This window comes from Lipophrys pholis (genome assembly GCF_963383615.2).
Source record: "Lipophrys pholis genome assembly, chromosome: 5".
NCBI classification, from domain to species: domain Eukaryota; kingdom Metazoa; phylum Chordata; class Actinopteri; order Blenniiformes; family Blenniidae; genus Lipophrys; species Lipophrys pholis.
The window spans coordinates 8,436,533-8,451,450 of record NC_137628.1 but is presented as its reverse complement, the minus strand read 5'-3'; the positions used below and the strand labels follow the sequence as shown (position 1 = coordinate 8,451,450).

General features: G+C 38.3%; 1 protein-coding gene across 2 annotated transcripts; it reads right to left on the bottom strand.

Annotated features, from left to right (window-relative positions):
• Positions 1–8,677: 8,677 nt before the first annotated feature.
• Positions 8,678–12,823, bottom strand: LOC308110487 (sterile alpha motif domain-containing protein 9-like). 2 transcript variants are annotated; one of them, XM_080464796.1, is made up of 3 exons: positions 12,717–12,823; positions 11,832–11,870; positions 9,184–11,736 (listed from the first exon to the last, which is right to left on the bottom strand). In XM_080464796.1, exon 3 carries the CDS (start codon positions 11,714–11,716, stop codon positions 9,689–9,691), a length of 2,028 nt encoding a protein of 675 aa, XP_080320922.1. In that variant the 5' UTR covers positions 11,717–11,736; positions 11,832–11,870; positions 12,717–12,823; the 3' UTR covers positions 9,184–9,688. The 2 variants fall into 2 exon arrangements, with proteins under 2 accessions (XP_080320921.1, XP_080320922.1); XM_080464795.1 differs by lacking the exon at positions 11,832–11,870 and having other exon boundaries at positions 8,678–11,736; positions 12,717–12,811.
• Positions 12,824–14,918: the final 2,095 nt, after the last annotated feature.

Below are 14,918 nucleotides of genomic sequence, written 5' to 3'. Positions count from 1 at the left end.
ACTTTCTGATACTTTGGTACGCTTCTCATCAAAAAACAGATTTCTGTTTGCTGTGAGCTTGGTATTAGCTCCAGCTACTGTCCCAACAGTTACTTTTACACCATACTCCCATTTACAGAAATGGGACTGGCTCATGATTGCCAAACGTACTCCCACTGTAGGTAGCATTAGCATTAGCCTGTAGGTGTGGTTAGCTTGAATATGGATTAGATTCCTTTTTCACAAGACGTCTGTATCTGTCAGATTTTTGGTATTTCATCTCAACTGAATATTGGCTACAAGCCGCATTAGCATCTTTAAATAGCGCTTAGTGTCCCTTACTTCTTATTAGTTCAGAAACCTGTCAAGAAGCAAGAGCATCAAGGTTACAGAGCATCTTCCTCCAACTAACCGATGCAACTCAGGCTCTGTCCACACGAGCCAAAACGATCTTTTTTCTCGCTCTTGTTTTTACGTCGTTTCCCATCCACACAGGAAACAACTGCGTCCATGTGACACTATGAAAACCACTCAAAATGATGTAGTACATATGCCAGGCTGATAGGTGGCGCTGTAACGCAGCCACAGAAATACACCAAATATGGAGAAGAAGACACGGAGAATTCAAAAACTGAGAGATCGACAAATCTAACATCCCGCTTCATTAAACCAAATAGCATCAGTGGCTTCTGCAGCTCGATCTGGAGCATGTCGTCCACCGTTGTTGTTGTTGTTATGTGACGTCACAGGGTTATGGGGTCGAAAAGCGATTACATCATTTTCAGCAAATGAGCGTCTTGTCCATCCACACGTCAAAGCCCAGGCAGCATTTTAAATTTAATTTTTTTGTTGTCAGGCTCCTAAAACGCCGCGCCGTGTGGCTGATTGGCCAAAAATGATGCAGTTACATGAAACGGCCTTGTCATGTGGACAGGACCTTAAGCTAACATCCAGATAATTGCAAAGAATTATGTTAATGCTAAAACTACAATATTACATTCACGTGACCATTATTATTAACATAACAACTTTACCCAGTAACAAGTTACTTCATTTAATATTTGTTGGTACCTTTGCTGCTCTCTCCCGCTCCTCCTCCTGAGCTCAGCGTCTTGACGGAAGTTAAATTGTCCATCAGCGTTAGCTGGAAGAAACAGAATCTCAGTGTGAGAAGGATAAAAACAGACATTCATTCTGCTGGTGTTTCTGCCCCGGAGGCAGAACGTTTGCACACCATCACAGTTCATATTTCTCTCTTTTGTCCGGCGTGGAGAATCCGCTTTGATTTGAAGCTCTTTGTTCATCTGACAAATGTGCTTTTATTTCTCTAACAAAGACTGATCTTCAGTGTAAGAACGTAGAACCACAGAGAAACTGAAGCTCTGAGGTTTCATCTCATGTCCGGAGGAAACAATGTGAAATCTGACGACAGGTGGAGTGAAAAGCTCTCCATCGCTGGAAGCCATGTGGTGTTACAGGTATTCGCGCAGGTGAGGCATGTTAGCTAACGTATAATCACAAACAGCCTCTTTGACGATAACGCAGTGCTAACGTGACGCAGCGTTAACATGACGCAGCACTAACATGATCAGTGTTAGCATGACACAGCACGAACATGATCAGCATTAACATGACACAGCAGTAACATGATCAGCGTTAACATGACACACCACTAACATGATGCAACATTAACATGACACAACACTGACATGATCAGCGTTAACATGACACAATGTTAACATGACATAGCACTAACATGATGCAGCATCAATATGACAAAGCACTAACGTGATGCAGCGTTAACATGATGCAGCACTAACATGATGCAGCATTAACATGACATAGAACTAACATACAGCATTAACATGATGCAGCACTAATATGATGCAGCGGTGCACTAACATGAAGTGTTTCAATAAACATGTTGCGTCCTGCCACTGAAGGCTGCCACAATCACATGGTGACTTTAAAATTTTGAGATGTAAGATTTATGGTAAAAAAAAACACCTAAAAGGAATGGAATCATCACATTGTAGCAGACTGAGCCAACAAGCTAACCTGTTAGCCACAGTCTAAACAGACCTGTAATACCACTTTGAACCAGCAGATGGTCCAGTACATTCAAAGTTAATTTACTCATTTACAACATGTAATCCTTCCTCTAATACTTAAATTATTTCAACAGAGTAGTATTTTTGTGTACTTTTCTGAGTATAAGCAAATGTACTCATTCTAAAGTGTATTTGACAAATTATAATCTACTTGTGATTACATGTAGTTTAAAAGTTACTTGTTGAAAAGCATACATGAATATTTGTACTCGTGAGTACAATTTAAGATCTGTAACAGTAACTGTATTCAAGTACAATATTTCAATGCCGTTTCCCCCTCTGAAAAAAGAAGATATTCAATAGACGTGTAAACTTTACGCTATATTGCAATCAGAGTATTTAGTTACTTTTGGACGGACCTGAAAGCTGAATGAATTTTACTCACATGCAGCTGCTTCAATGAATTACAGTTAATTAAGTCATTATCAATGAAGTCATTAGAGTAAATTACAGGAAATCAAGATATTTCCAGTTATTTATTGTTCTTTACAGTTTTTTTGACTGTTATTTCCAGATATTTACAATGACAAGTGTTATTTACATATAATTACTCTAATTACAGGTAAGTACTGTTCTTGAAAGGTATTTACAGTCATTTACAGGTATTAGTAATAATTACAGTAAATTAAAGTTAATTACAATCATTGACCGTAGATATTATTATTAGTAAATAAAGTAAATTATAGTCAATGACAATTAATGAATGTTATTTACAGTTATCTAAAGTTATTTACGGTTAATAACAGTTATTAGAGTGGATTATGGTTAGTTACTCTTATTTACAGGTAATTACTGTCAATCAAAGGTAATTGCAGCTTTTTTTAATTAGCCTGGTTGAAAACTGACTCAACGTAATATAATTCGCTACTTTTAAAATGGCAATGCAATAAATAAATAACTTCATTATAAATACCCATATTACAGAAATAAAATAGAGTTTTTGGTTAATTGTACTTACATCCAAACCTCATTACTTTTAAAAGTAACTGATCCCAAATGCTCATACCATAGTAATTAAATCTTTACTATATCTTTCTGGAATTACGAGTGTAAGTACCTGATTACAAATACTCTGATTACTGTAACACGGCATTGTTTTAGGTAATTGTATTTTTAAAATCGGTAATGTTACTCATACTTCAATATAATTTAGATAATGTAATCTACTCGCAGGTATTATAAAGGGTGCAAGTAACACAAAGTAATTAAGTAGTATATTTAAGTACTTTCATGGGTATTTTTTGTCCAAGTATAAGTCATTTTATTTCCACTGACGTACATTTCGCATCATGTAATCTCTTTTGCTTGATATCACATAATGTGGAAGTACAAATGGCCAAATGAGTGTCCAATAAAGCATCAAAAGCCTTAAAGCTAAAACCATAACCTAAATAATCCTGCATCAACCTTCTTTCATTTGTTCTGTAATAAGTGATACATTTTTGTTGATATTTCAACAATTTTTAGCTTTTTCTCCTCTCAAATGATCAGTCTGGAATCCTCCTGCATGACTTTATGAATAAATTTGAAATTGAAAGCAACTTTGAAGTTATTACTGTGATTTATGACTTTTTTTTGTCTAAAAAGCGAACCAATGTTAACCACAAACCAAATAAACCTGCTGCAGTTCTTCATTTGTTCCCCCCCCCCCAAAAAAACCTTTCTCTTGCTCATATTTTACTTAAATAGAGCATTTTTACCTCTTGAATGCTTGTGAATAGTGAATCAATCTCAAACGCTTCGGCATGAGTTTGTAAATAAAGTTGAATCCAAGTGTGAATTTTGTAGTTTGTTTTTCTTAGAAGCCTAAAAAAACATTAACCAACCTTAACGCCAAACCAAAAAACCCTGCCTCTATGCCTCCAGCACCAGATTCTAGATAAAGCTGCAGTTTTAGTTTTACCTTTTAGACCAAGTGAGTGAAATTATTCCAGGTCATCTCAGAAGCGAGGCAGTGAATCCGTCCAGGTGCAGAGGGAATAACATGTATGTACCATGTGCACCAGCCGGGATAGTTAATGTATTGGCTTTGTCTGACTCATCGCTTCAGCCCGACAAGTCCCAACACAAAGAACGAGGAGGAGGAGGGTTTTTTTTTTACTTCAGGCACCCTGTTCGTACAGGAGAAAAATAGCCCCGGGCTCAGAAAATGAAAAGTCCATGAAGAAAGAAAAAGTTTTGCATGACAGTATTAAAGTGTGTGAGTGGGGTGCAGAGAGTTTGAAAGGATCATGAGTCTAAAAAAGATAACAGCAGGAAACTGTTTTGAGAATTATGGTTGAAGCCATTAGTGCTTCTGTCTGAGACACAGTTTGGTGTTGACGTGTCTCAACTCTCGCAGCTTCACTAAAGCTTGACCGAATCAGCAAACACCCACACTCATGTGCTGACGAAAACATTCAAGCGCTTTTTTTTACGACTTCAGTGTGGGTGGCCGTGATTCCTCCACAGCACAGATTATATGTGGTGTTCCACAGGGTCCTGTTGTCGATCCCCTTTCTTTTTCAGTTCAGGTGCTGCATCTGAGCTGTTTTATGCAGAAACACAGTGGAAGCATAGCCAATCTTTTCTGGCAGTAAAGATCTGTATTCCTACCCTGTTAGCATTAGCATCATTTAGCTAGAGACAGCATGCTGGCAGGAATGAAACATTAAATATGAAGAAGCGGGTTAACAAGTTCATTTACTCATGTGTCGTAGTTTTGTTCAAACAACCATTTATATCACAATAAATTTCTAATTATTGTTCCAGGACCTTCAGTGAATTAGTTCCTCAACTCAGGATGTTGAGCTTTTAGCCCACAATTAGCTTTCTTTGTTTCTATATCACGGTAAAAGTTGAACTGAACTCTTTCTGCTGCTGTACCTGCTGCACATTAGATCATTTCCTACTTTAAATTATGCTGTGTAGATTTTTCTTTTTGAAGTAGTTTTTCTTGTTCTCCCAGTAAAATATAGCAGTAATGGAGGTTTTTCTGCAGTACTTTAGCAGCTTTCTGTTGTCATAAAGTCACATCTAGTGGTCCAAAATGGTATTGCTCCTTAATATAAGTCACTATATATATATATATATATATATATATATATATATATATATATATATATATATATATATATATATATATATTATAAGCTGCTTCTTCTTCTGTTCTCAGACTGAATGTAGGAAAACTGATGGAGTGACTCGCTGCGCTATCTGCTGGTACAAAGTAGTATTACAAGAAGAAGTTGGCTGTGGCTGGCTGGTTTGCTTGCGAACTTTGGTTATGATTGATTTACTCGGTGTTAACCTTCCTGAGAAAAACATAATTCAAACTCATTTTAAAGACACACACACAGAGAGAGAACATCTAAAGTCTACTATGTAGTAGTACTAGTAACTATAATTAAGTACTTGTTTGTGTGGATGGATCAGTGCTAATTATGAAGATAAAATGTTCCAGAGAAACGTCCAGAGCTGAAACAACATCACAATGAATCCAGACTGTGTGACAGATTCGGGATGACTTTGTTTTTCTTACATCCACTGTTCGAACATGTCTGAATACTTTTTGAACGAAAAGTAAATTTTTGTCCATGACGATGTTGATGCGGCAGATGTCTGTCGATTTAACAATAGTCACATCAACTTGTTTGTTCTCCTGAAAGTTCTCTGATTCCTTTGACCTTTGACCTTTCTGAGCCACAGTTAAGATGTCACGCCAGCAATTTCTGATATGACCGATTTACGGGTGTCGGGACCTGCTGCTGGAGGTGCAGGTAAAGACATTCAGTTCAGAGAGAAAAATGATTGGGTGACATTTAAAAGTTCACAGCCAGCAGCTAAATGTCATTAGTCAGGAATGTTTAAGCGCCGACATGTATAGCTTCTGACCTGCATGCTTTACTGCTCCCAGAGGGAGGAACAGTAGGGGCAATAACTGGGAATTTAACCCTTTATTGGGCAAGTTACCATATTCCATAACTGATACATTTCTCCTTGTTTTCTTCCAAACTCACAACGTAGAGTTCGGTTACAGAATGCAGGAGGAAAGAAATGAAACGCTACAATCAGTGAGAATTCTAGAATGTGTGTTATGCAATGAGACTGAAGTCCAGCAAGTTTATGCGATCTTAAATATGTCTCAGAGGTGCAATTTCCAGAATGTGTCCGACTTTCTCAATGTCAGATTTTTCTGGAATATTCCCTACAACGTGTTTTTTCCCAGACTCCACAATGATAGTTATATATATGAGAGTTCCAGAATGTGTCAAAGTGTCTGAGTTCTACAGTGTGTCAGTGTTCTTAAATGTATTTTCATCTGGAGATCTGGGGTATGTGATAGTTTTAAAATATCTCAGAGATCCAGAATGTGTGAGGGTTGTAGGGTATGTAACAGTTCTCCATGTGTAAGTTTACAATCGGTGTGTTTAACAGTGTTTGAGATTCTGCATGTGTCTGACTTCTAGAATGTCTGGGTGTTCTTGAATACCGCAGAGTTCTAGGATAAGCCAGTAAAGTACAATGTGTTGGAGTTTTATGAACTGCTGGCTGAGGAAATCAGCCAACTATGGAAAGGGTCATCTGTCAGATTTCAATGAAAATTTGCATATGTGTTGCTTCTGATAAATTTTAAAAAAAGAAGTATTTTTTTGTAAATTGATTTTGATTGCCATGGAAATAAGCTACCATGATGTATGCCATATTTTGGCTCTTGTGCGACTGGGAGCAGTCTGACTTTTTACCCCTCTTCTCAGGAACATATACAGAAGGGTTTTCAAAGTAACAACAAATAATACATATCATTTCAAAGGACATCTCTTGTGCTGTTTTGATATTAATATTGTAATATTATAATGAAATGATTTTGTCTGAATATCAAACTTATTGCAAAACATCATAAATCTGGAAAAAAACAACAACAACCTAATCTCAAAAACATAATGCGGTTGGCATCTTTTTTTCCTTGTGCGCAGATTTATGAGAAAAAAATAAATGCATTTGCAATGCTTTTTGAGATACAGAAATGATTGAACATTTAAGGATGTTGCCAGTCCCTCTGAACACAGGATGAAGTTGAATATTATGAACTGTATATGTAGTACAGGTGTCCTTCTCAAAGCACAATATATGGGTATAGCCCAGGAGTGGTTGCCACCAGTGATGGCCAAATGAAGCTTCATGAAGCTTCACAAACCACTTTCTTTATTTTATGACTCCACCAGATGGCACTCTTGGTTTGAGGCTGAAAGACTGGCAATGAACTGTGCTTTCAAACATTTGTTGAACAGACCCCGCCATCTGGTGGCTTCAGAATATAAAGACAGTTGTTCGTGAAGCTTCATTTGACCGTCACTCGTTGCCACAGCAACAACAGCTCAATGGAATTGGCCTTTTTTTTTTTTTTTTTTTTTTACAGTTTTAGCTATATTCAAAATATTGAAAAAAATAATTTTTTTCTCTTAATTCATCAAAAGAAACACATGTGCAAAGTTCCATTGAAATCTGCAGACCTCGATTTTCCACCCCACGGCTGACCAGCAGCTCAGTCAGCAGCTCTTACAATCATATGTTCTGGACGACAAGAGGCTTGTAGAATGTGTGAGACTTCGAGAATGTTTGAGTGTTCTCATACGTTATCAGAGTTCTAGAATATGTGTGAATTCAACAACGTGTAAGAGTTCTCGAATGTGTGTGTTGTAGAATACGTGGGAGTTGCAGAGTGTGTGAGCGTTCCACAAAGAGTGAGTGTTTCAGAACACGTCAGTATTCTACATGAGTGTGTGAGTTGGGTCAAACTGAAATGAGATTTATTAAGAGATTAAAAACTTGATTCTACATCTGAGTTCCACCTGAAGCTCTTTGCGGGATCAGTTTGAGATAAAGTTCCCCGACACTCACTATCATTGCAATATACCTGCTCTGGTCAGAGAAAGTAAATGCACTCATTTCGTAAGAGTTTACTCTTTATGGGTCTCATCAACCTACATGGAAATTCAAAATTCCAACATAAGGCTGATGTACATGAACGTTTTCAAACTCATTTGCTTTTCATTTTGTAAGTCATGGGTTCCCAAAGTGCGGCCCGCGGGCCGCACTTTTAGCGGCCGGTAGCAACATTTCTGGCGGCCCGCAATGAATTAGAGTTGTTCGTTTTAATTAAACTGTGCATTGCTTTGAAAGGATGAATCTCCCTTTCATGGTCTTTATGTATGTATGACAATATGTACTGTATTTTTTTGCAGCTTTGATTTTTGCACCATATATGCTGTCAAGCCTAAATATTTCAACCCCAAGACATATTTTAAAATATGGTTTTGTCATTTTCTGTATTATCCTGTTGAAACATATACAGTATTTAGGTCTTTGTTTCATTTTCATAAAATGTATTGGGAGCCGGTTCAGTATCAGTGTCTCGTTATATACTGATTTCTTTCTTTGTTCTCGATTGTTATTTATTTGATCCTGGAGATGCTTTTGTCTTTTTTGTCTAGTGAGTGAACTCCCTTTTGTTTTGACTTTAAAAGTGATCAAGTTGAAAACATTGTAGATGGGAGTGACTGATTTCGTTGTGTAAAATAAATACATTTAAAAATGGAACACTGAGCAGCCTTGAACCAATATTTTTATTGTCCTTACATCTGTTTAGAATTTGTTGTAACTGCAGCGCCAGATTAATTTATAGCTGCACACACACACACAGACACACACACACACACACACACACACACACACACACACACACACACACACACACACACACACACACACACACACACACACACACACACACACACACACACACACACACACACACACACACACACACACACACACACACGTATGTATGTATGTAGTGATGTTTGACCATCTGCTGACCTGGCTTTTTGTTGTTTTGTTTGTTTTTCTTGTTCTGTTTACAAAGCCTACTTGTTTTTTGGGGGTTTTGATATCAATGACAAATCTGATAAAACTTTGAATTACACATAAAAATACGTATACATTTCTAAAGAAAAATCGGGGGGTTTAAAGAAACTTTTAAATTTGCAGCAGTTTATGTCAGATTATACGGAAGTAATGAATTAATGCATTCGCCAGAAAAACAGCAAATCATAACATATCCCAATCTCTTTAATGACCCAAGGACAGAATGTTTACATCGAATAATGTATATATTGAATATATGTTTCCATGAACACATCAAAAAGTGCAAACAGAATTTAAAAAAACCCCACACACAAGCAACAGAATTGTGTGTTGCTATATCGTCACCAATTCTATAAAAGAGCATAATAAAACTGTCATCAAGTTTGTTGAAAATGATGAAAAATGCTAACTCTGAATTATAAACAATGTGATTTATGACTCCATCCACCTTGATCATGTAGAATATTTCTATACACGTAATTCAACCCCTTAAAAGTTACATTTCACCTTGTCGTTAAGCCACCGGCAAAAAACCCCAAAAAACAACAACCCCCAAAACCACTGGTTTTATATGGTTCCATCCAATTTTCTCTTCCAAAATCAACAATCAGCAGCTCAGTTTGGCTGCATTGTAACAGTGAATTAAGTCGTCATGTTGATGCGTTTCATGTCCCTGCCCAAAGTGCTTCCAGTCACTGTTCATCATGTGGGGTTGGAACATTGATGACGACCGGACCCTCAATGTTGAAGTAGAGATAGAAAAGCTCAGATGTCTGAGGTGACCCAACTTCTCTTTTGGCCTGAAGTTCCTGCCCTCCCACTCTAACTGAAACTTCTTGCCCCACCGACTCTGGTATCGGAGAAAACTGATGTGACTCCACTTGGACCGGACGGAGGAGATCTCTGATTCTCTGGATTTGCCACACCCTCCGGTCAAACCATATGCCATTAATCATCTCTGTCTTCTGTCTCTCATCTTGTTCTGCCAACTGAGATTCAAACTCTTCCTCCACAATTGCATCCAGTCTTGATTTGTGAATCCATTTGCTCAATCCATGGCCCGTCCCCAGGAAGAACAGTGGGAGAAGGTAGCGGCCGCGGAGGTATTTGGTATACGTGCCCTCAAATGCATTCTTCATGGATCTGACATGTTGCTGCAGGTCAGGAGGCAGAGGAGCTTCTTGTTCTGTTTCTTCATCCTCATCCGTGTCCTTGTCGTTTGACTCGTCGTCCTCTGCAGCCTGTCCTTTCACTTCATCAACAGCCTCTTGCTGTGCCTTTTGAAGCGGCCCCTCAGGCCAAAGCAGCATCAGAGCCAGAAGGTAAAACTCTGGTTGTGGCGGTTGTGTCGGTTGCTTGTCGAAGAATCTGCGAATTATTGTTTGTAGTCGCGTCAACCGTGCAAGCTGAGGACTATCATGCCTCCTGTTGCTCAGGATGATGTTTGAAAGGATGTACCGCATGGCCGTGACGACATCGTCACGATCTTCCTGATATGCGATTTTCAAGCCCTCTGCAATACCTTCCAGTTCAGCAGTTATTCTGTGAACCTCATCTCGTCTTCTTCTCGGTGGGAAAAGGCCATGGTTCAGAAAATCCAGAAGCCCCGGGATGCTGGTGGAGTTGCCTGCCGCCCTTCCTGTGTAGTGTCTATAACAAAGTGCGATGTCCCTCCAGAAGTAAGGCGGCTCCAGCGTTTTCACGTCTGGCATGGAGTAGGTGAGATACCACTCAAAAAACTCAAACTTTTCTTCAACTTCCTCGCTCAGGTTTCGCTCAGGAGTTAGCTTCTCGAAAACTATCTCCGCCACTTGAATGAAACCAAAATGGCCTCTGTTGTTGAAAGAAGCTGACGTCCTGACAAGGCCATCAGGATCCGCTTCCTCTGAGCCCACTTCTTCCATAGCTTTTTCCTCAACTTCTTTGAAGGCCTTCCAGGCTTCATTGGCATATTTTTGGACTCGAAGAAGACCTGTGCTTCCCTGGGATCTCTGGTCATTCCTTTCTTTACATGCGCTTCTCAAACGGTTCTTATAAACCTGCCCGAGCGTGTCGGCCACATAAGAGTTGCGTGGGTCTCTTTTGATGGCTCTCTCTGCCCATTTTGCTGCCGTTTCATAGTCCTTTTTTATAAGGTAGCACAGACGAGCGATTGTTTGTGGATAAATAGGAACATGTCTGAATATCTCTGATGCTGTTTCCAAAACAGACACAGCCTGAGAACATTTCTCTTGCTCCAGTATGTCACTGATCAACCTGGAAAACATCTCCTGGCTTTCCTCTGTCATCTCTCTCTTTATTAGTAACTCCTTCACCATGTCCACCATGTCTGGTTGTGCCTCACCTTCACAAAGAAAGCGCAGGAGTTGCTTGGCTGTGGTACTTCTGTTAATCCCTAACATGTTCAGTTCCTCCACAAATTTTTGCGCTACCTTTTGGTCGCGCATACACACTTGACCAGGTGTGGCTGCACTGATAAAGTCAGTAAAGGGTGTCATTCTTTTTTCAAACGGGGGCCCACCATGGATGGGATCAGGTGGTCCGAGGATCCGTCGGCACACTTGCATCGACAGGTATGAGCCAGGAACATAAGCATTCAGCAGAGTCAGAATTGAGAAGAGCTGTGTGTTGGTGGATTTCTGGTTTTGCCGAATGTATTCGAGCAGGTCTTCATCACTGCCATCAGTGGAAACTGTTTCTGGTAAGTCGCTTTCCATCATAGATGTCTTTTTTCAATCACCTGAAGAAATGAAGGCAAAACACCAATGTTAGTCATTTATTTGAAGAAAAAAAAAATAAAAAAAATCACTGTTTGTGTCACAATGCTATTATCACCATCTTATTCCAACCATCTTCTATGCCCAAGGAAGGATTCTTGTGTCACCCAAAGGAAAATAAAAAAAAACCAAACTGAATTTAGATTGCATAATTTGAATTATAAATATTGCTTTCAAATTGCATTGTTCACTTTGACACTTGAGAGAACAGCACACCTAAATCCTGCTGTTGCTATACTGTCCCTGCCCAGAATCAATAGCAGAAACTTTAAATATCTCTGTCAGACCTAAATGGCATGTCAACACACCTATCTGATTCGAGGGCAAATTCTAAACAGCGTAGCTGCATAGCAGCACTACCCGAAACAACAATCAGATTTAGTTTGGGAGGACAATGGCTGTGCTCAGACTCTTCTAAAACAAACATTAATAGTTTGTTATCTATATTTTCAAATAGGTCAATGGGCTTTACCTTTTATTTTGTATTTATATTTTTTTAATACTAAACTAAAGAGCTCTAGATACATTGCGATAATGACAATTTACCATTTGCTTTGTTAAATAAATATGAAAATTATAATAATATCCTTAAAAAAACATTTATTGAGGTGATACTTATCAGTCTCTTTTTTGTAAAAAACATATCACGTAAATAAAAACAAATAACCGCAAACTCACACCTAAAGGCTATTTAGAGTCCCCAATGAACCTTAATGCATGCACAGGGAGAACATGCCAGTTTACATATAACGGAAAATCATTGGATACTTTTGTTTTAACCTTGTGAGAAAAGTATTTCTCAGAATTTAACCCCCCTGATGAGGTTGAGCAGCCACTCACCAAGACTGATAAACTTTAAAACAACAGCACATACCTTCTATGGGCAAGCAAAATTTTTTTTAAATAAAATGTTAAATCATATTTAGTTTATACATGTTGTTACCTTGAGTTGCAGATGATGTGAGGTTGAGTTGAGGATATCAACAAACAGCTTGAGCGAAACCTGCCACATATTGTGTGATGCTGCGTCTTATATCTGGCTTACGCCTCATTGTGTTGAGAGACATGCCTTCATTATGACTCAGCAAAAATGTGAAGATGAATGCAGCGGTGCTGTATCTTGAGAAGAATCTGATTCTTCCAAGGTCGGCTCAGGTCTCTGGCTCAGGTTTTGTTTCTGCAGAATCGATTGAGGCATGATTTCCTGTAAACGGTGAAAACTTTACACGAAGCCTTTCTGAATTGAGGAGTGGTATTTGCAGTTTCAAAGAAATGCCGAATCACTAATACGCGGTTACATTTACTGTAAACGATTTTAAATCCAAAAATCACTTTTCCCATTTTGATGAAAATGCACTTGATTATAGCAGAACAAAGCAAAGAGTGAAACATTATATAACTTAAACAAGAGCAATCAGAGATTTCTGACATCCGCCAAAGGTTAACCTGGACTCAAAATATTATTATTTTTTTTTTGATCAAGTCTAAAATTTTATGGACTCTTTCATGGCCTAATATCTATCTGTGGTGAAAATTTCGACAAAATCCGTGCAGTAGTTTTGACATAATCTTGCTAAAAGACATACCGACAGACAGACTAATATACACCGACGATGTTATTGTGTCTTTGGCGGACGTAATAATGTCAATAAATCAAAGTCTTACAAAGAACAATATTTCAGTTGAAACTGATCCCATTTCATTAACCAATTTACTATTTAAGTGAATTAATCACTTTTCAGCTTGTTTTTTTGTTATTAAACGCCAAAAATATATTGTTTTGTTTTCAAGAGCTCATCCTATTTTTTGCAAGCTGCGGCAGAGAAAACGTCAATCAACCGGACAAACGTGATTCACGGAAACGCATGTAGGCGTGGGCTCTTTAGGCTTTAAAAGAAATGACAAAAAATAGAAACCCAAATATCCAGCAATAATCAAAAGTGAAATACAGCAGAATGTTTATTTCCTTTTTGTACAAACAGTCAGAATTATGGATTCAAATGAATCCTTAAATCCACAAACAGGAAGTTCCGTCCCTAGTCCAGTGTTTTCCAAACTTTTCGGATCTATTTTTATTTTTTGTCGTGGAGAATGGGCATGTTCTGCAGCAGTTGTCTTTATTGTGATGTTTTGATGAATCAAGAATCAAAGAGGACATCCACAGAATTTGTTATCAGTGGAAAAGTGGAAATCTTTGGGTTCTTTAAAGAAGGTAAAAAATGTCAATGTTGTTTGTTTTCATGTTTTTCGTACATCCCAAGCGTTCAAAAATCAGTTTTGTGTTTTACAAAGATCATGTCTATACAAAAAAAACAACAATCTGGATTTATTAATAACACAAACAAAAGCTCTGTGAGTGGGTTATATTCAAAGTCTATAAAAGCTAAACATGTGACGACAGCATTTATTTTGGTTAGAGTCCAAGAAAAGCTAATAAAACCTGATTCAAACTCTTGTACACAGAGATTTCAGATAACTCACGGGAGGAATTTCTCTTTGTGTTGCTGAAATGACGCAGCAAACACCAGTTGGCCCGCGAACTCCCCCAGCAAGACTTAGTGAATGGCTTCTCTGCCTAACAACCTGTTTGTTGTTATTAGTTATTAAAGAAAGACAACCGTTTATTGTCAAATCTTTGGTTTCATTTTGCAGTGACACCCAAATGAGCAAATACCTGTTTGGTTTGTCCGTGAACTCCGATACACACCCTACTCCTACACCCAACAAAACAATTTCAAAATCCAGTGGCCTTGCATGCAAACGACATCGTTTTCAGTGTTCCCGCCGTTTCTGTGTAAATGGACATCGTTTTCAAAACACTGCTGCGTGAAGGTGACTCTTTTGTGAAATGAAAATGCAAAAAACATGGTGTTTTTCACTTGAAAATGTTGTACACGGGGCCTAAATCACTGGAAAAGGTGACACAGGGATGATTCTGTAGATGAAGGTTCTCAGTCTCGCTGCCCTGCTCACTGAGCAAATTATTACCATCAAACAACAACTCCATTACTATCAGTAGTAATAGTAGTAGTAGTAGTGGTAGTAGTGGTAGTAGCGTTAGTAATATTTTCTTACCTGGATTACGAGACCCAATCCAAATCTCTGAAGTTGTGGTCGCAGCGATCAAAAGCATCAAGAAATGTCC

Coding starts and splice junctions, on each gene's coding strand:
- LOC308110487 (XM_080464796.1), bottom strand. CDS start 11,716: ATGATGGAAAGCGACTTACCAGAAACAGTTTCCACTGATGGCAGTGAT.